The 22997-nt window shown below is 42.0% G+C and overlaps 1 protein-coding gene across 1 annotated transcript; it reads left to right on the top strand.

Moving 5' to 3' along the window:
- Nucleotides 1–4162: 4162 nt before the first annotated feature.
- Nucleotides 4163–11647, top strand: LOC124148739 (stress response protein NST1-like). Its single transcript, XM_046519998.2, has 2 exons — nt 4163–4265; nt 9251–11647. The coding sequence occupies exon 2, from the start codon at nt 9269–9271 to the stop codon at nt 10235–10237; it is 969 nt and encodes a 322-aa protein (XP_046375954.2). The 5' UTR covers nt 4163–4265; nt 9251–9268; the 3' UTR covers nt 10238–11647.
- Nucleotides 11648–22997: the final 11350 nt, after the last annotated feature.

The raw sequence follows: 22997 nt of genomic DNA on the forward strand, positions 1-22997 counted from the left end.
TACATATTTTGGGTCGTACCATGGATGGAAGTCTGTGTCAAAACCACAAGCAGAGCGAAGACGTTAATAAGGTGATCGAGCCACTGTTTCATGTCGCTTAAGATACCGTGCTTGTGCCAAAGCTGGGCATCCACTAACAAAATGTTGGACAGTCTCTTTAAATTCATTGCATAATCGACTTTTCGTATTTACATTGTGATTCAATGTCACACATTGACGGTTTCGAGTGGGGAGTGACTTGTTTTGAGGCTATCCGATTTCATCCAAAGCGAAGGACTCTGCAGGGTTGCTGACTTCTCAACACACTGCACATAAACTCTACGCAGTGTCGTTCAGATAGATTCTCCTTGAAAAACTGAGTCTGGGCCGATTTGATATGACACTTCGCTTGGTTGAGACTCATTTCTGTACCGTCCAGCAGTACAGAACCATCAACAATCATCATTTACACTAAGATTATGTCCCACATCCTTGGCTCGTTTAAGAAAACTGTGGAATGCCTTGTTTTCATAATGAGTCTTGACATGCTTCACAAGAGGATCATCAGACATTTATTGTGTGCAAGAGTGCACAGAATAATTCTATAATGAAGAACCCCAACGTTAATCAAACCACGCCAATCACAATGATTGGTAAATATAAACGATTGAGGGAAGAGCGAGGGTGGTGGGATCGATTGTCTAACATGATTCTTCGTGTGAGGGTGTCAATTCCCTGAATTTCTTTTTCCAAAAAGAATATGAAAGGACGGGTACAGAATAAGTATTTGTGGCTTTAGCGTTATTGCAAGCTTTCGGATCTTTCCAGATTTTCTTAAGTATACATTTGTATTCTGCCTGGTTTTCCCTTGATGTGTACATTCTGGAGTTTGTCCGGATCCGATCCCTAACCTACGTCCCTAAGTACGTGTAGACCTGATACTCCTACCCCAAATAAACCGAGTGATCCTCCCTCTTCTACCTTGCCACGTTTCAGATGGAAACTTTTGCATTTGTCGAGCCCAAAGGACATGCCGATATCACTAGAAAAAAACTCGACAATGGGAATCTGTTTTTAATAATTTTAGTTTAGTTCAAGGTCACCCTTGTAAAGGAGGTTGTTGATGGGTGTTGGGGATCTGTGCTAAAGGAAATCCAGGATGATAACCTTCCTCTTTGCTGAGCAAAAAGCTTAAAGCATTTAGCGACAAACAAAAAAAAGGATTACAAGAATCGCCCTGAAATCGGGTATTATAAAACACAACAATGGTGACTTATTTTGTTATGTACATCTTTATTGTACTCCTCTACCCATGGTTTCTCGAGGTTGCAGTTGCCGGGTAAAGACCACAACTGCTTCAAAAACCCTTCACTGGAATCCAAAGTTGGTCTTTTCTCATCACCGCCATTGATTGCATTTAGTTGCCTGTAAAACTGTTTTTCATTAGCTTTGAACTGTTTATTTTGTTTTATGAAATTATTTTTCTTGTTCCACTTTCTATTTCTTTGTATTCAAATCCTTTTCAGAGAATCAAGAATTTGATTTAGAATTTTCTCTTTTGTTGCATTTGTTTTCAAATTGGTATTTGGCGTTTTGGCATTGAATATCCCGAGGAACGTAATTTCAAGCAAAGTTCTATCGAGGATATATCTTTCTTTGTTTCATTTAGTTGTATTTGGAACTGGCTTTTCTTTTTGATGATTTTGTTTATTACCTTTTTGTGGTTATTGTCTTTGAAAACTGTAGTGTTCGAGCAGCAGCATGCACGTAACAGTTAATGTCATGCAAAGAACAGTCCTCAGAAAGAGTGACTGTAATAATGTCATTTAATTTATCAAGTTGATTATGTGGAAATGATTTGTTACTTTGTTCAGCTGGCCTCCGTTTCTCAATCGGTAAATCACAGATTTGATCCTAGAATGACAAAATATACAAGCAGTCATCAGAAAGATTATTGCCAGAAGAGAGGTCAGAATCGGGAGAAAACTTAAAATCTTCAAGGGCACCATCAGGAATTTTATTTTGTGAGCCCATGTGTGGGTCATCAGTGACGACTGTATCAAGTAATTTAGGAAGAGTAATGCGAACGTTCATTTGCAATTTCGGGTCTCCTGCTGTTGGAAATAAGGGTTTATGCAAAGGCAGGTGTTGTTAGTTAGCTCACCAGGTTCACGGCGAATATAGAAATTCAGACGCCGGAGCTGATCCCGGGTGTTTTGTTCTGTCAGGTATGCATACATTGGCATGGCCTTGTCCCAATGCTACTTCAATTTGCCATTTACTCGTGGTATTTCCGTCCACCATGTTGCTTTCGCAAGTGTGGACGTCACTTGCTGCGTCCAAGATATTCTTAGATGGGTTCTTAACATTTACTTACATATTTGATGTCCCAATTGCATGGATCGATGCTCATGATGTCAATCACTGGATTGTCTGGTCAAGACTCGACTATTTACAGACCGACGTCATATAGCTAGAATATGACTGAGTGCGGCAAACAAACAAAAAACATATTTGTTGGAGTTTATTTCCCAAAGATGCCTTAACCAATGCGGTATTGTTATTTGGTTCAGAATATATCACTAGTGATATATATAGCTTCTGAAATTGAGAAAATAATTTCTTAGCATGTAACATTATTCAGGTTTAAACATTACTTCTCCTAACCAAGTTCTTCGTGGAGAGTCTGGTACATATCCCAAGAATATAGTTGGCTATAAGCGTCGTATAACATATTTGGCATAAACCTTTATGTGGGCCCGTTGCCCGTGTTTCACGAAAATCTTTTTCTATTGGAAGCCAGTAATGTCAAGAGAAATTGGGTATCAAAATTTAAGTTTCTATTATGTTCAGATTAAAATCTATGAATGAACATGACTGGCATAATGCACTTGGCTAAAAAACATAGCAAAGTTTTTATTAAAGACATGATTTTGTGAAGAAACATGTATCATTTCTGTTTCTGTCAATACATCTAGGACTGCTTTGACCCGATTTAGATGCAGTTCGTATCACTTAAATATAGACACTGGTTGATTTGTTAACACACCAAGAGAAGAAAAAAGATTTTGTGAAGTGTGTTCTTATGGCTATATAGAAACTGAATATCATTTTTTACTCTCATGTGTATTCAATGCATATGATGATTTGAGAAGAAAGTATATACCCAAGAAACAATATACATATCCTTCTCTACATACATTTAACATGCTTATGTCTGCTTCTAATGTAGATTGTTAAAAGCATTGCTATGTACATCTATTATGCTATACTGTGTTTATCCTCCGGGATAGACCGCCTCCGTGGTCTAGTGGTAGAGCGTCCGCCCGGAGAGCGGAAGGTCCGGGTTTCGATCCGGGTTTCGTCATACCAAAAGACGTTTAAAGATGGAACTTGTTGTCACCTGTCTGGCGCTCGGCATTAAAGGGCTAAAACAAGGACTGGTCGGCTCGGAGTCAGTATACTGTGTCTGAGTGGGGTATTCATGATAAACTGCGGCATGGTATCTCAGTGAGCTAGCACTAAAAATCGGCATCAGTCCGGACTAGTACAAGCAGCCACACAAACACACACACGTACATCCACGTCGCTATATAAGTGCAATAATCTTGGACGCGACGTTAAACCCAATTTCACCTCACCACCTCCTCCGGTATACACTATATTTATGTTCCAACAATATTTACATACACAGATGGCTGAAGAAATATAATTATTATGTTTTTAACTCTGTTGCTGTTGGTTGGTGGCGGTTGTGACAGTTATACGTATCATGGGCCTATAGCCTACATCTACACTGAATAAAAAAACAATCTATAGATCCCGTTACGTGTGGGCTGGCAAGATAGTAGTTCATAAATTGAGGAACGCGATTAATTCGGAACTAACATCTCGTATGCTCTTTCAATAATGAAACCATGGGATGATCATTGTTAACGTAAGCAGAGATACGTAACTGAGGAAACTAAGGTTTTGTGTTAAAAATATCCTCGAAATGACAGAGCGAACCGCCCTGACCACAGCTGAGACTGACTGGTCGCGCAGCTACACTGAAGTAGAAAGCCCAGGCTTGTGTTGAGGACGGAAATACCCATGACGCTCTGTGGATTAATCTGGCTCTCACTGTCAGAGGTATCTAGGTGACAGGCTTAACTTGAACATTGTAAATTAGGTTGTAATAAAATAAGCTTTACTGAAGACCAGTTTGTTAAACAAACCGAATAAGTTGCAGGTTTTAGTTGACTCATTCTGCGCTCATTCTGTGGAGAGGGATTGCGCGTTATTAGGTAAGTTATAATTAAACATGGATGGAATTGAATAAGACATATGCAAATTAAAGCATTTTGCTGATGTTAACTTGTTTCTATTGAACCTGGAGTTAAGACTATTCCAAAATATGTCATTTTGAAATATATTTTAGTTTTGAAGCATTTGGTGGCAATGATAATGTGAGTTGGTTTTAGATACCTATTGATTTGTTATACACAGCTTGAGGTTCGACATCAAGTGGCATTAAGAAGTGTCTATCTTCTTGTAATGAATACTTTTTGTACATGATATTGTGTCTAAATATACGGATAGAATATATAAATGTCAAGACGAATAATACAATTATGTCAAGACAATTTAGTGTGCTTTTATTAAGGGTCGACTGAGGTTGTGAATTTACTCTGAACTCATTTTAACGGGGGAGCGGTGAATGAATAAATATCCTCGGATAGGTAATACCCAGTCCTTTATGCATTTATGCTTATAAAAGAGTTGTTAAATATTGGTGCAAAATTTTGAAAATGTCTTAATCTAGATATGTAAAGAAATGCTATAATATGCAACTGCAAGCTGTAGGTAATGGTAAAGTAAACTGGGTTTCCAAAATTAGACACATAATTGTGTCAGCAGGATTTGGTTTTATATGGGATCAACCGTGTGTTGCAAATATACCTTTGTTTATAAAGGATTTTTTTGTGAGGCTAAAATTATCGTACCAACAAGATTGGCATTCAGCTATACATGAAAGTTCGAAATCATATTATTATTCTTTGTATAAGCAAACATTTGGTGTTGAAATGTATATTACAAGGCTATCATGTGATAAGTTTAGAAGTATTATGGCTCGTTTCAGATGTAGTTCTCATCATCTAAGAATTGAATCAGGTAGACATAATAAGGAACCTAGAGAAGAAAGAGTTTGTACTGTTTGTAAACAGGGTTATATCGAAGATGAGTATCACTTTATTTTAATTTGTGATTGTTATCAAGCTTTGAGGTCAGAATATATATCCTTGAATTATTATGAGTTCCCGACAAGACATAAGTACAATATTCTAATGCCATCAAATACCCATTTACTGTTAAGAAACTAGCCATGTATATTCTAAAAGCTATGAATCTAAGACAAAGTCTGTTGGGATCTCCAACTCCCATCACCACACTGTAACCATTGTATCTAAGCCTATGGCCAACGATACATCTGAATAAAGTGTATGTAATACCCAGTTGTAACCTAGCTGTCACGTCAAGTTGTAGCCTAGCTGTCACTTCCAGATGTAGCCTAGCTGTCACGTCAAGTTGTAGCCTAGCTGTCACGTCAAGTTGTAACCTAGATGTCACGTCAAGTTGTAGCCTAGCTGTCACTTCCAGATGTAGCCTAGCTGTCACGTCAAGTTGTAGCCTAGCTGTCACGTCAAGTTGTAACCTAGATGTCACGTCAAGTTGTAGCCTAGCTGTCACCACTATCTCTATCCTAGCTGTCACTCCCAGTTGTAAACTAGCCGTCACGTCAAATTGTAGCCTAGCTGTCATTTCCAGATGTAGTCTAGCTGTCACCACTATCTCTATCCTAGCTGTCACTCCAAGTTGTTACCTAGCCGTCACATCAAATTGTAGCCTAGCTGTCACTTCCAGATGTAGTCTAGCTGTCACTTCCAGATGTAGTCTAGCTGTCACCACCATCTCTAGCCAAGCTGTCACTTCCAGATGTAGCCTAGCTGTCACTTCCAGATGTAGTCTTGCTGTCACCACTATCTCTAGCCAAGGTGTCACTGCCAGATGTAGTTTAGCTGTCACTTCCAGATGTAGTCTGTCTGTCACCACTATCTCTATCCTAGCTGTCACTCCAAGTTGTAACCTGGCTGTCACTTCCATTTGTAGCCTAGCTGTCACTTCTAGATGCAGTCTAGCTGTCGCCACTATCTCTAGCCTAGCTGTCACTCCAAGTTGTAATCTAGCTGTCACTTCCAGAAGTCGTCTAGCTGCCACTTCCAGATGTCGTCTAGCTGTCGCCACCATATCCAGCCAAGCTATCACTCATAGATGTAGCCTAACCGTCACGCCAAGCTGTAACCTAGCATATCACTCCCAGTTGTAGCCTAGCTCTTACTCCCAGTTGTAGCCTAGCTGTCACGCCAAGCTGCAACGTACCTGTCACTCCCAGTTGTAGCCTACTTTTCACTCCCAGTTGTAGCCTAACTGTCACTCCCAGTTGTAGCCTAGCTGTCACTTCCAGTTGTAGCCTTGCTGTCACTCCCAGTTGTAGCCTTGCTGTCACTCCCAGTTGTAGCTTAGCCGTCACTCCCAGTTGTAGCCGAACTGTCACTCCCAGTTGTAGCCTTGCTGTCACTCCCAGTTGTAGCCTAGCCGTCACCTCCAGTTGTAGCCTAGCTGTTACTCCCAGTTGTAGCCTAGCTGTCATTTCCAGTTGTAGCCTTGCTTTCACTCCCAGTTGTAGCCTAGCCGTCACGCCAAGCAGTTACCTAGTTGTCACTCCCATTTGTAGCCTACTTGTCACTCCCAGTTGTAGCTTTGCCGTCACTCCCAGTAGTAGCCTAGCTGTCACTCCAAGTAGTAGCCTAGCTGGCACTTCCAGTTGTAGCCAAGCTGTCACTCCCAGTTGTAGCCTTGCTGTCACTCCCAGTTGTAGCCTAGCCGTCACCTCCAGTTGTAGCCTAGCTGTTACTCCCAGTTGTAGCCTAACTGTCATTTCCAGTTGTAGCCTAGCTGTCACTCCCAGTTGTAGCCTAGCTTGCACTTCCAGTTGTAGCTTAGCCGTCACTCCCAGTTGTAGCCTTGCTGTCACTCCCAGTTGTAGCCTAGCCGTCACCTCCAGTTGTAGCCTAGCTGTCACGCCAAGCAGTAACCTAGTTGTCACTCCCAGTTGTAGCCAAGCTGTCACTCCAAGTTATAACCTAGCTGTCACTCCCAGTTGTAGGTTAGCCGTCACCTCCAGTTGTAGCCTAGCTGTTACTCCCAGTTGTAGCCTAGCTGGCACTTCCAGTTGTAGTCTTGCTGTCACTCCCAGTTGTTTGTAACCTAGTTGTCACTCCCAGTTGTAGCTTAGCCGTCACCTCCAGTTGTAGCCTAGCTGTTACTCCCAGTTGTAGCCTAGCTGGCACTTCCAGTTGTAGTCTTGCTGTCACTCCCAGTTGTTTGTAGCTTAGCCGTCACTCCCAGTTGTAGCCTTGCTGTCACTCCCAGTTGTAGCCTAGCCATCACCTCCAGTTGTAGCCTAGCTGTCACGCCAAGCAGTAACCTAGTTGTCACTCCCATTTGTAGCCTACTTGTCACTCCCAGTTTTAGCCTAGCTGTCACTCCCAGTTGTAGCCTAGTTGTCACTTCCAGTTGTAGCCTAGCTGTCACTCCCAGTTGTAGCCTAGCTGTCACGTCCAGTTGTAGCCTAGTTGTCACTCCCAGTTATAACCTAGCTTTCACTCCCAGTTGTAGTCTTGCTGTCACTCCCAGTTGTTTGTAGCCTAGTTGTCACTCCCAGTTATAACCTAGCTGTCACTCCCAGTTGTAGCTTAGCCGTCACCTCCAGTTGTAGCCTAGCTGTTACTCCCAGTTGCAGCCTAGCTGGCACTTCCAGTTGTAGTCTTGCTGTCACTCCCAGTTGTTTGTAGCCTAGCTGTCACTCCCAGTTGTAGCCTAGCTGTCACTCCCAGTTGTAGCCTAGCTGTCACGCCAAGCTGTAGCCTAGCTGTCCTTCCCAGTTGTAGCCTAGCTGTCATTTCCAGTTGTAGCCTTGCTTTCACTTCCAGTTGTAGCCTAGCCGTCACGCCAAGCAGTAACCTAGTTGTCACTCCCATTTGTAGCCTACTTGTCACTCCCAGTTTTAGCCTAGCTGTTACTCCCAGTTGTAGCCTAGCTGTCATTTCTAGTTGTAGCCCAGCTGTCACTCCAAGTTGTAGCCTAGCCGTCACGCCAAGCAGTAACCTATTTGTCACTCCCAGTTGTAGTCTAGCTGTCACTTCCAGATGTAGTCTAGCCGTCACTTCCCGATGTAGTCTAGCTGTCACTTCCCGATGTAGTCTAGCTGTCACTTCCAGATGTAGTCTAGCTGTCACTTCCCGATGTAGTCTAGCTGACACTTCCCAATGTAGTCTAGCTGTCACTTCCCGATGTAGTCTAGCTGTCACTTCCCGATGTAGTCTAGCTGTCACCACTTGTACTATCAGTACCGTAGCTGTCACTTCCCGATGTAGTCTAGCTGTCACTTCCAGATGTAGTCTAGCTGTCACTTCCCGATGTAGTCTAGCTGTCACTTCCGAATGTAGTCTAGCTGTCACTTCCCGATGTAGTCTAGCTGTCACCACTTGTACTATCAGTAGCGTAGCTGTCACTCAAGATGTAGTCTAGCTGTCACTTCCCAATGTAGTCTAGCTGTCACTTCCCGATGTAGTCTAGCTGTCACTCCAGATGTAGTCCAGCCGTCACTTCCCGATGTAGTCTAGCTGTCACTTCCCAATGTAGTCTAGCTGTCACCACTTGTACTATCAGTAGCGTAGCTGTCACTTCCCGATGTAGTCTAGCTGTCACTTCCCGATGTAGTCTAGCTGTCACTTCCAGATGTAGTCTAGCTGTCACTTCCCGATGTAGTCTAGCTGTCACTTCCAGATGTAGTCTAGCTGTCACCACTTGTATTACCAGTAGCGTAGCTGTCACTCCCAGTTGGAGTCTAGCTGTTGTTACTCCCAGCTGTGGCCTAGTCGTCACTCCCAGTTGCAGCCTAGCTATCACCACTACCTGTAGCCTAGCTGTCACCTCCGGTTGTAGCTAATAATTAGCTGTTACATCTAGTTGTATCCTAGCTGTCATACAAAGTCTGTGGTTACTACTACTTTGTCTCACTACTGGTATGCCGATTTTACTTTGCACTTACCCTGTGAAATTAAAATATTTATTTACGGTCACATGAGAGCTTAAAACGTACATCGTAATGTTTAAGTCTACAAAACAAAAAACTGCATGTTGTTAACCACTTTCTTTTTGGCACCAGCCATCGTGGACGTACATCATGGCACTTTCTGACAAGGGAAAGATGAAACCCGCTGACGAGAAGTGTATGAAAGTCTACGTTATGGAAATAGAGGATGTGGTGGAAGCGAGAGACCTAACAGCCAAACTGTTTTCTGAAAATATTATAGACAGAGAAGACAGAGAAATAATAGACTCCGGGGAGACAAGGAAGGAGAGGACCAGACGACTCCTTGACACTATTGTCATGAGGGGAGAAAGGTCCTTTCCTGTCTTCGTACAAGCATTACAGTCAAGAGGGTATAGGGATCTGGCAATGAAGTTGCATGAAACAAGATACATTTATCACAATGACGATTCAGAAGACCTGAAGGAGGGTTTGTCCAAACAAATGGAATTACTTATACAGAGAATCGATACCATTGAAAGTGAAGTAAAGATGAGAATGGTTACCAGGAACGAAACTGTGAGTCTTTCTATCGAAATCAAATCCCTTTCGCTAAAAATGCAAACAATCTCATGTACGCTTCTTCAGATCGAAGAACTGTCCAGATCAAGCAAAATAACAGAAGTAACAATATCTGACCTGAAAGACAAGCTAAAGGCGAAGGATATACTGTTAGAACTTGCAAGGGGGCAGCTTGTAGAGTTGGAGAGTAAACTGGAAACTCTCGAAGCTGAGAACGCCCTTTTACGATCTGATGTGAAGCGACAAGACAGACAAATCCGTACTCTTCGACGAGCGATTGAGGACGAAAAGCTCCGCAATGAGAAAATGCAGAGACAAGCAGAAGAGGACAGAAAGAAGAATGAGACGACGTTTCACAGGCATGAGAAGTTGTTTGAAGAGATGGCGAAGCAGCAGGATCTCATCACCAAACAGCGGGAGGAGGACAAGGCGCAGGTGCAGGCATTGGAACGCAAGCTGGACCAACAGAGGAGGCAAAAGAGGAATCTTAGGAAACGAAACTTTGTTCCCAGGAACCGGATGGAGGATGACAGGAAATAGAGAGTTTTTGCCGGCACGTGACTCATGAGGTGTTAACACTATAGCAAACCGTAGAATAGGATGCATTTTGTGTGCTGTTGTTATTAGAAGTAGTCCTGCTGAAGATGAGCCTTGGCGATTCGTGTACCGTTAGCACGGGTGTTGTCCTAATAAACGTTGACCCACACGCCTTCCAAACGTAGGGGTGTCAGTATGTTGTCGATTTGTAAACGATTTCTAATCGTCCGACCCGTCACTCGTACTCCAGTAACCTGATAAAAGTTTACAACAATTTGATCCGCCGTTTGAACGCGATTTCCTCGAGCGTGGTTTCAGATCAATCGATCTTGTACACTTGTCTTTGACCTGGGTCGATCGACATTTTGGGTTTGTTGCTACTTGTTTGAACGTATTGGCCAAACAATGAATGAAATCATGTAAATCTAAACTTATGATGAGCAGAATCAATAAGATTGACAGAAATAATTGTCCACGGAGTTTAATCGACGGTCCTTGAAAGCGTCAAAATCAGAATAACACTACACGCCCGTGTATGAGGCTACTGCGTGAGGCAAGTGTAAACTATAGGATGTGTTTTGGTGTTAAGTTTTACTGACATAAAACGTCGTTGCAAAGGATGTTTGTCGTCAACACATATCTTTGTTCTAAAGCTTGGTATTAACATTTATAGTTCACGATCCCCTACTTTTTTAAGACTATATGTATTTTTAATGTAACATGTGATACTTTCAAGACATATATGATTTTTTTGTTTTTGTATGATACTTAGAGTGAAAATGTTTTTTTCCACGACGATTTGACGATTTGTACATTCGGTATAAGAATTCCCATTCTAACCTGACAATGGGAGACAACACTTTACAGTAATTAGCGCTGATAGCTATAGACAACTGGAAGTTATTGCTTTGATCTTTGTCGGTGCCAATTATCTAGCTGGCCTCCATTTGCCCTTTGCCATTTGCTTATTCTATTCTTTTTCCTATCAGTGCGGTTATCTCCCAAAACCCCTACATCCGATTTCCCCTACAACCCAGTTCCCCTACAATTAGTTAAAACAACACGCAGCATTTACCTGTCATTTGTGGAGATAGTCAGGAAGGTGGAACAGACAGAACGAGCTAAGATTTTACAGCTCGACTTTGGAGCAGCGCCAAGAGACAGGACGAGAGTGTACAGTGAGGTGGAGAACCGTCTCTGCCGCCTGAAGGACGAGTTGAATAGAGAGGTGAAATCCCCAATGCAGTTTCTAGATGCGGTTGACCATCTCCTCAGGCTGGGATAAAGAGTGAATTGAACATTTGAGATGAAATTTATTATAATGTATTATGAATTTTGAAAAATGAACATTTTATTATAATGTATTATGAATTTTGAAAAATGAACATTATATTATAATGTATTATGAATTTTCAATAATATCGTAATCGTAATTAAATATTTATCTCAATCTATTCGTGTTTCTTGGGTTGTTCCATTGTATAAAATAGGTAACACACTAGGGATTAGCAGTGCCACGGACCGTGAACTTTGTTGTCTTAAGCTGTAGGGGAAATGGAGTGTTGGGGTTTTGGGAGGTTACCATCAGTGCTAATTACTCCCGGCCTCCCGCTTGCCCATTGTTCCATTGCCAACTACCAATCAGTGATAATTAAGTCCTGGCTTCCATTTGTCCATAACTATCAGCGCTAATTACTGTAAAGTGGTGGCTTCCATTGTCTATTGCTAATCACCTATCTGTTGGCTTCCCTTGTTAAGTTTCTACTTTTTGTAATCTTATTGTTGTTGATGTCCTTACATCTACATATATATGCTGTCTGGTTCATAGTATTCATTCACACCACATAAGCAAACTAACAAACTTCCATACTCAGGTCCCTTAGTTCGTCCCCCAAACCCTCTTGGCATTTTTTCAAAATTTCAAAATTTCCAAAATTCTATTTAAGCAACCACTAAAACACCCCTACTGGACTGCCAAACAACTTTTTCCCCTTTTCGGAAACACATTAAATGGCTTTGCCGGGCCCGTGTGCGAAATACGCTGCAGTCGGAAAGCGCACGTGAAATCTCCAATATAAGTAAGTAAGTAGTATTCATTCACCTGATGAAGGAGTAAGCATATTCACCGAAACATTGTGTTCCTCATAATAAAGAAGTTGACATCCATACATTCTTCCCTTATTTGTATCACTTCAAAATGCCTTTCAAAGACTTGAACCTATGCTTGTTTTCCTAAAACTAAAATACTGTTCAAAACAGCGTCAAACTCGACTCACTCACTCGTTGTCGAAAGTGGCCACTCAATGGATCGTTGGTGTTGCTTGCTTCATTGCATGCCATGTGACCCTACGGCTCACATCTACCACGGGGGTGAGGGGTTGGGGTTTGGGGTTGCCGGTTAAAGCGTTCTCGACATGGGTGCAATGTGTTAAGCCCATTTGTTGTGTCCCCCGCCGTGATTGCTGGATTATTGCTAAAAGCGGCGTAAAATCTTACTCACTCACTCTACCACGAGCTTGCCTGGATTATCTACACGTCACGGTTGCATAGCTGGTGTAGTGCAAACTGCAGCGCGCAACGGGAATCAACCAGACATACTAAAACTATGGTAATAACGACTGATAACGTTTACCAGTATTGCTCTTTTGCCCCACTATACTTTCAAAAATCGATAAGTTATTAAGAAATGTGCGTGATTCAAGACCAGGGTTTGCCCAGTATAACAGCTTTTACTCGCTGGATAATGAGCAGATCTACCCGAGGAACAGAGATAAGCTTTGCCTCTGTATTGATGGAGTAACGGGTAACGTTGTGTTCTGATACGTTGATCGTCTATGAAGCGTTTACACTCTAAACACATATTTCAATACTAACCGATACTGTTGCTGATTTGTACTTGAACATACCTTGATGACTTGTAGATAAGGTCGATGCAGCTTAATTGCCATGTGTATTATCACAAGTTCATCGCCAGTCCGCATCTTTCATGGATGATGTTGACATTAATACCATAAGGCATCTTGTCAGCTCTGTATGCTTGGCAACATCAATAATAACATCACTAGAACGTTTGTATTCGGTGCTTGAAAAAGTGTCTTCAGACAATCTTATCGTGCCTTCGGGAAATGTGTACTGCACTCACATGGTGTTCTCAACTAATCAATACAAACTATTTTTATTTTGACGACGTTTGTCCAAACAGTACAAAGACAAGACACGGATCTAATAGACAGGTTTTTATAATAACGGCCTTACCATCAGGAACCACTACGTAGAAATACAGTCTCGAATTCAACTTGTCTCAAATCATCCCAATGGAAACATTTCCAGTTGTCTTTCATCTGCTGGTTGTCATTGTGTTTCCAAAGAAGTCAGTCCAGCTGCTAATAGGTAAGTTGGAACTTTGGTAGACAGTGACTAAACGTCGGGGATAGCTGGGTCAACTTGTAGTGGTTGTGACGCAGATGAGAACAAAAATGATGAGAGCGATATGAGAGAGAAAACGGCTTTGGTTATTAAGTAATAGGCTTTGTTAAGCCGTACGTATGCTAACATGTATGCACGTTCAAGGTTTTGGGCTTTTATGTTTCGAAACAAGGGTTGGGAAGTTGAGCTTTCGAGGTTTCCATCTTTTTCTTAATTAATACAGAGGGTAAGACGTAAGAGCTGCTGGTAATGTCTGAGTTACATATCCACCGATGCCGCGAAAGATTAGTTTACGATGCCTGAAAAGGCTGAAAATCGGTAAAATTGAGAGATACCCTACGGAGCGCCGGACGTTCATCTGTGAGCATTGGCCATGTTTTTGACATCGGGAAGACCCCGGTGGACACATCGGAAGAAATTAACTCGGAGTTATTTTCTTGCGGCGACCGGTGGTCCACGCCCCCATCGGTAATGGATCTGTGACACATCTTCCGGCAGTCCACCAGTGACCCTCCAGGCACCTGCCAGACCGCGAGGGAATCGGACGAATCTTGCAGTGAGCGGGTGTAGTATGGTCATCCTAGGATAGCCGAATGATAATCTGCCGGGAATCGGTCAATGCTCGGAATGTTCCTCTCCGGTGACCGGACGATTAAGCCAAGTCGTAAGGTGACCAACCGGAGTCCGGGCAAGCATCGAGCAGGCGCCGAGCGGGTATCATTCGTCAGATACCGGACATGATGACGTGCCTGTTACGGAATGTATACTACTCAAAAGAAGTTAGGGATCACCTGATTCTTTCATATTACAATAGTTAATCTCTCATTCCATGACAGATTAACATTACCAATATGAAAGAATCGGGTGATCCTTAACTTCTTTTGAGTAGTATATATAATGGGCTGAATGGGATGAGCAGCATAGAATGTATCCAGGATGCCTGTCCCTCCACACACACTGAGACTGGCCTGGCTCAGTATGCAGTACGCTGGAGCCCGAGGCTCCCTTTGCCTTTCCACTCTTCATCTCCGAAGTTTCAGACTCCACAAGTTTACAAAATCAACTGAAAGGCGATACAGTTCTTGCAGCAATTTCGACGGCGAACACGAACTATGATCGGCCGAGCACTGAGCGGGTTCCTTTTATAGCGGGCAGGAAACGGGGGGTGTTCATCCAGGCATCGGCCGCACGATTTGGTTTACATCGGACGGGCACCGTCCGGGTATCGGGAGATTACCGGCCGATTCCCGCCAGATGACCGGTCAGTCACTGGACGGTATAAGCCTTCCATGTTTTCCAAAATCCTTCGGACACCCTCCAGCCACCGGCCGATGGCTGGAGGGGTATCTACCGATCATCTTTGTTTTCATGACTACTGCACCGATGTGTCAAAGATGTGTGCAAAAAATCTATGACATCGTCCAGCGGCCGTGTATATGTGACTGAGGCATTAGCTTTCGAACATTCTGTCTTTCAAATTCTAAGACGGACATTTGAGTTGTCAAGTGATACTCGAACCAGAAGGCCATTAACGTTTATTTCAGGTTTGACACCATTATAATGTGATATAAATCCGACTGTTTGAAATTATCTACTAACCAGGTCAGTCATCATGCTGGAATATCACGAACCAGACCGTACCAGATCGGCCATATTTGACGTCCACCATTGCAGGAATACTGCATGACTTACAATGGTCAACAGTTGTTTACCTTCATGACGGAGAAGCCGGTAAATAACCAACATGTTCATCTTATGGGCAGCTGTAGTCATGAAATATCATTAAATATCCATGAAACGCAGAAAGCAAATTTAAAGTCAGTTCGATTGAACTTTGTTGTAACGTGTGTGTAAATTTCATTTAAATTACGTCAGACACATTAGGTGAACTTTGTAATCAGCAAATCTGCTTAAAAATTAATGAATTCTCAGGGACGAACCTGCGAAAGATTCGGAGCAACAAATCTCACGTGAGTGAGTGAGTATGGTTTTACGCCGCTTTTAGCAAAATCCTAGCAATATCAAGGCGGGGGACACCAGAAATGGGCTTCACACATTGTACCCATGTTGGGAATCGAACCCGGGTTTTCCGCGTGACGAGCGAACGCTTTAACCAATAGGCTACCCGACCGTCCCAAATCTCACGTGAGCGGACAGTTCCTAATGTAGAATAATAACAGCCACACTATTGTGTGCTATTTCACCCCTGTCGTTTCTGTCGCCCCCACAACACCTACACCAATAAGAATGTACTGTCGAGAGAATATTTGTGATTTGTACAGAAAAGATTTGGCCAAGATATGAAGACGAGGCGTTTTGGGAAAGTGACATCTGATTGGCTCAAGAACCCACACAAACTTCGTTTTGATTGGGCGTTCAATATTCGCTCAGGGTTCACCTGGTGTAACCTATAGGGGTTTGTCAGATCGTCACGGATGGAGAAATCGTATCAGAGTAAAAGATCTAGTATAATCAGCTTTGAATACCACTTTTATAGAAATCCGCAGATTGGCCCTCTAACTAAGCCTCTGTAGGTTGGATGATTTAACTGAACAGCCCAGATTTAGCCCCCAGTGACTATTTCCTGTTCCGGCAAATGAAATCTGCCCTATTGGAAGACGCTTCCAGGATGACGAGGACATAAAGGCTGCCACAGAGGTTAGGTTAGAGGGCCAATCTGCGGATTTCTATAAAAGTGGTATTAAAAGCTTGAAGGACAAGTGGAATAAGTGTATTGAGGTGAATGGAGATTATATTGAAAAATAAAAGTGCAACAGATATTCTGCGACTTTGTCTTATATTGAAGTTGCAAAACTTATTGAACGCCCCCATAGGCAATAAGCTAAAGAATCTTTGTCTCTGAGTTGAAAGACAGGAATGTGTGCAGCCAGGTGTTACCTCACACGGTCACAAATCCTACTTCAATAGATCAGTACAATTTGATAGTCACTATTTTTCACTGTCTGATTGTTCACGGCACAGTCCCGAATGTATGGATTTATGTAGCTGATTTGTCGTATCCGACCTAGAGTTTTATTGATGATCAAGCGCTGTTGTATCTTGTCCAGGCTTATTCACAAACCGCCGTCATAAAACAGTTATACTGACAGGTGAAAAGCTGACAAAGAGGACACAAAACACAATAGTTATCTGTTTTCTATTTCAGGTGGGGCGGTCGGGTAGCCTAGTGGTTATAGCGTTCGCTCGTCACGCCGAAGACCCGGGTTAGATTCCCGACATGGGTACAATGTGTGAAGCCCCATTTCTGGTGTCCCCCGCCGTGATATTGCTGGAATATTGCTAAAAGCGGCGTAAAACCATACTCACTCACTCACTCTATTTCAGCTATTGATATGGTCCACGGCATTAAGGGTTTAATGTATGACATCAGTAAGCTCAACATACACGCAACGCTTCAAGAGGTGAACAGGGCTTTATTCCCAGACATGAAAGTCGTCGTCACGGTCAGCAGGAGACGTCTCGCCAGGCTCATGTCACAGGTATGTGCCTTATACTAAAGAAATAAACCACGAGTGGGAGTTGTTTATCGTAAAGTAAAACACTAGAGTGATAATAAACCATGAGGGACGCAGCCTCGAGTGGTTTATTCTCCACACAGTGTTTTATTGTACGTTAAACAGTCGTGTATTTCTTATATGAGAGATTAACATTATGTGAGTGAGTGAGTGAGATGGGTTGGGTTTAACGCCGCTTTTAACAGTATTCTAGTTATATCACGGCGTGTTAGCCTTATGTTGGAGGAAAGCCCGACGTGATGCAGGTCTCAGACGTTTACCACTTAGGTGAAACCCACGAGCACGGGTATGGTGCTGACAAACCTTAAAACCTAATCGGGGCGAACCGGGATTCGAACCCACAATCATAGGTTTCTGGTGTGCCCAAGGGACGCAACTCTGCACAGCGAATCGCGGCGCCTTAGACGACTGGGTCACCCGTGCCCCCTAACATTATGTACAGCCTCTTTAAGGATGTTGATAAACTGTAAAAGCTATAAAACTATTTACCCAAACTTAATAATAATGACTCCCTCAATAGAATCCGACCACGGAAATGTCGGACAAGTCCATTTTACGTACAGGTGGGTTAAATTTGGTATTTCCAGCATATTCTCACAATCCTCGCGTCGATTATCTGTTCCTTTTCACCTAATACCGATTGTCATAACTGTCCCACTCTGGGATGCGATCGTTCGGCCACTGCGTTTTTCTGCGTGACCCAGCTACATCTATGGGGAACAACTTACTAGACACTTTTATCTAAAAAAGTAACGTCGTCCAATATATGACGTCATCAAGTTGCGAGCGCATATTCGAATCACCAGAAATGACGTCATGATAGAACAATGGTTTATCGTGAAATAAACCACGCTTCTTCATTGTTCTTTGCGTTGTATCGCGTAGGTTTCGTATATATTTGCATTACCCATAGGGTTAGAAATAACCGAGTGCATAAAAATCTCATGCAAATAGTGCAAGTGACAAATATCACTTCCGCGCACAAGACGGCATTGTTGATGACATTGGAATGTTATTGAGACGTAAGGTCAGAACGACGTTACACCAGAAAAGACGCCAAAGCTGAAGACAACTGTGGTTTTCTAATAAGACGGTGGTCGTGATCAGTGCATTTTTCTCAAGGGCAGCTAAAAAAGATGAAGCAATAATTGGTGACAAACAAATTATCATTCGCATGTGTGTCATACTGATCTCACGAAACCCGTGTAAGAATTCATGTATTACCCTCACTCTCGGTCGTATAATACCCTCTCTTTATCGCCTATTGTCCCATGGCTTGTTATACTGATGGTTCTATACACCGTGCTAAAAATATAACGTCAACGCCAGAAAAAATAATATGAATAAATCAGTGATGACACCAGAAGTGATGCAGGTCCTACGTTTACCACTTTCAACTTCACTTTACCAACGAGCACTGTATGGCGCTAAAACAATCACAGTCAGGCGAATCTGTGATTCGGACCGATCATATGATTCTGGCATGCCTGTCAAAATGTTCATTACTGGTGACCCGTGAAGATCCGGGGTAGAATACAGAACAGAATTTATTTCGTATTGTCTGGCCAAGAGGCCAATAGTATAAATGATTGGATAATATTTGACATATTTAGACAGAGCGCTTCAGTTTATATTGTCTTTGTAATTTCTAAGTTTAAATTTTTTTTCAAGATAAAGAGATAGCTGAAATAAAATGTTGTCATTTGTTGTGAGTAACATAAGGTAGAACAGGTCTTCAGCAACCTATACTTGCAGTAAAAGGCGACTGTGCTTGTCGTAAGAGGCGACTAACGGGATCGGGTGATCAGGCTCGCTGACTTGGTTGATGCATGTAATCGTATCCAAATTGCGTGGATCGATGCTCATTACACCATTCACTGGATTGTGGGGGTAGGGGTGTGCGTGCGTGCGTGCGGGTGTGTGTGTGTTTTGTGGGCACTTGCGGACACAGTTCAATTTTTACATTACATGTAGGTGGATATGTTCGATGAGAGGTCAAACCGGACCACAGACTTCCGTCATCACTCCCAATGGCTCCTTCTGACTACGGGGGCGGATCTGAAGCAGCTCAATATCACACAGTTGGAGAACGTTGCAGCTATTTTAACGGACAAATTAACGGTACCTACATAGGAGAGTTGTTTCTCTCAAATGTGCAAAGTGCATGACTGGATAGTCTTGTCTAGAAATCGCTTGTCATGTCATGGTGACCGTGGAGATCACAAAGTTTCAGATACGTTATAAGATGGATGCCGTTTTGATTTTCATTAATGGGAGATTGGGTAGTCTAGTCGGTAAAGTGTTGTCTGGTTGCGACAAAGATCCCGGTTCGATTTCCCACATAAGTACAACTTGTGAAGCCAACTTTTTGGTGTTTCTCTGTCGTAATTTTGCTGGAATATTGCTAAAAGTGTCGAAAAACCCAAATCACTCAGTAATGCGATTACCATTGGCATTAATTCATTTACTTATTTACATGAATTAATGCAAATGGTATTCGCATTACTGAGTGATTTGGGTATTCATTTACTTATTTACAGACCCGTGAAGATTCCGGGGAAGAATAGGTCTTCAGCAACCCATGCTTGCCGTAAAAGGCGACTATGCTTGTCGTAAAAGGCGACTAACGGGATTGGGTGGTCAAGCTAGCTGATTTGGTTGATGCATGTCATCGATCCCAATTGCGCGGATCGATGCTCATGATATCAATCACTGGATTGTCTGGTCCAGATTCGATTATTTACAGACCGCCGTCATATAGCTGGAATATTGCTGAGTGCGGCGTTAAACAACAAACCAACCAACTTATTTACATATCTGTATTCCAATGCTGTTAGAAACAAACATCGTCTTGAAATCTTCGCTTTCGAGTTGATGTATATTTTATTTATGGTAACCATGGCTTTCACAAAATTTCCTTTAAATGTTCTGTTCTCCATGTTAGTACCACAACTGTGAAGCAAAGTTGATCGCATCATGGCTGTTGACCCTACGACACCATCAACAAACGTCGTTGTTCACGGCGGTAACGAACTGCGGGGCGTCCTACAAGGAGCCATGTATCTTCCCCAACACAGCGTATGGCTACAACGGAAGACAGGTCGTCGTGTCTATACTGGGGGTAATTGACACTATGCTATCCAGTTGCACATGCTGGTATCTTTGCAAGATAACATTACGAAGTAATACATAGTGGCATTGATCTGTTTAAAGGCGATGCTTGTTGAATTGAAGGCATAGTATACTCTCTAAAGTATATATATATATATAAGCTGTATCAATAATCGTTTTCTCAAATGTGTGTTTTTTAAACGTTTAATGTGTCCGTATTTTGGTAAAATGGGTTAAATAATATTTCTGAATCGCATTACATTTATTTCTCTGATAATGGTATTTATCCTTTAAATGTTATAAATATCTTACAGACTCCGTTTTATGTCTATAAAGACATTGTTAACGGGACTGCCACTTTCACTGGTTACTGCATGGATATTCTGGAGGCGATTGGAAGGAAGCTTAATTTCAGGTAAGGAGCTCGCCTTTAAAATGGACTGTTATTGATATATGTTATGAGGAAAGGAACAAGCCTACGATATCAATTACTGTTGTGACTGTGGAAAAGACGTTTGGTTTGTAAATGTGCTAATGTCACTGCGGGATAAACTTATATGTCATGATACAGCGCTGGGAAGTTCATAATGCTCTCTTTAGTGTAGCTCATTCTGATATAAGTAAAAGACACATCCATAATTAAACGAAATATCTGCTAAAAGCTGAGTGTACAATTACGACTTTATCATCAGCATATATTACCACCGGTGGCATATTTGTGCCTCAAACGTTCTACCCTGACCCGTGAAGACCCGGGGTAGAATAAGTCTTCAGCAACCCATGCTTGCCGTAACAGGTGACTATGCTTGTCGTAAGAGGCGACTAACGGGATCGGGACTTGGTTGATGCATGTCATCGATCCCAATTGCTTGGATCTAGGCGCATGATGTCAATCACTATATTGCCTGGTCCAGACTCGATTATTTACAGACCGCTGTCATATAGCTGGAATATTGCTGAGTGCGGCGTTAACAAACAAACAAACTATTTCATCCTGCAGTTTCTTACTTTCTGTGTCTAGCTTCCACATGACAGAACCAGCAGACATGACCTGGGGTTTCATAGAGAACAGGAAGTGGAATGGGCTCGTTGGACAGCTCCACAGAAGGGTGAGGAGTATCCATCAAATTGACACCTAAACCAAGTCTTTATATGTATACAATAATCAAAACTCTAAGGTGATGCCAGTTGCTAATTATAGAGAATCTCACCCTCGTGTCTTTTGATATCAAATACATCAACACGAGTTGATAAAAGTGGGAAAACTCCGAGGCTTGCCGAGGATTTTTTTCCACTTTTATCAACGAGTGTTGATATATTTGATATCAAAAGACATGAGGGTGAGATTTTATTTATCATCCAACATCATTCTTCCAACCTTTTCAGTTTGTAGAAAGTAATTAGCAGTGTCTTTAGTGTTAAACGGTACTGCTTACAGCTTCAGTAGCAGAGCCATTAGTGATGTCATTTGATTGTGACGTCATGGTAACAATGACGTCACAATGGTCTGCAAAGCATTGTGATGCAATTTCATTGCAGCGATATCTACAGTATAGATATCGCTTGATCTCACCCAAGCGATATCTCCTGTGGGAGCCAGTTTTGGATGATAAATAGCGATAATACATGATTCTTGTTAATGATATTGATATTGTACCCGTTATTTGCAGATATTCCTGCAAGGGAAATTTCCAATTAATAAGAATATGACATTAATTAATTTCTTCATTGCCTATTCCCCAAGATACGTTTCATGAGCTTCTTTGTGAATACTGACTGTGTGGACTTTGCAATTCCAAGGGATTCACATTATCAAAGCGCAAATCTGAAATATCAAATCCAGTGTCAGCGGGCATCTTATCATCAGCTATTTAAAAGAAATTTGTATGTGAATAATTAAAAGTTTGTTTTTAAATCTGGTGTTAAGTTATTATCAACTGACTTTATTGAAGGCTCTGTCTAGGGGATTAAAGTATCGTAAAATTATTGTCCCCCTATGCGACACGTAATCCTAATCGTAATCATAATCGATGAAACTATCATCAACCAATGTTTTTAAGCTGACCCAATGCTGAGCATTTTTTAATATTGGCTATATTTCCGCGCAACCACCAATAGCTAAAGTGATGACGTAAATCCTGCTGGGGTATCATGCAGGAAGCAGAGGTACTTTAAGTCCCCACGATCCCCAGCGAGGTGGCCTAGCTTTGGTTACTGGTGGCCTATATATGTTTTAAAACTGTATACATGATATTGTTATGCTCAACTATGTTTCATGAATCGTTTTTAAATATAGTATGCTCAAATATGTTTTTTTTCATAAATTGCTTTTAAATATTACTTTGCATAAATTACTCAATTGTGAATATATTAACTTGGTCTCGTCGCTATATGGCTGAAATAATGCCGATGCGACGTTAAATTTTAACTCACTCACCCACTCTTTGTGAATACAAAGACACGTGAAACACCCTTTTATGCATCTATGGCTTGAAATATGCTGACACGCGCAAACCTTCGAGCTGAAAACCAGCGCACTCTGACCAATCAATTGTGAGTGAGTGAGTTGGGTTTAATGCCGCTTTTAACATTATTCCAGTTATATCACGGCGTGTCAGCCTAATGTGGAAGGAAAGCCCGAAGTGATGCAGGTCTCAGACGTTTACCACTTCGGTGAAACCCACGAGCAC

The sequence above is a fragment of the Haliotis rufescens genome, unplaced genomic scaffold (genome assembly GCF_023055435.1).
Source record: "Haliotis rufescens isolate VD_foot unplaced genomic scaffold, xgHalRufe1.0.p SCAF_3, whole genome shotgun sequence".
Lineage (NCBI taxonomy): Eukaryota > Metazoa > Mollusca > Gastropoda > Lepetellida > Haliotidae > Haliotis > Haliotis rufescens.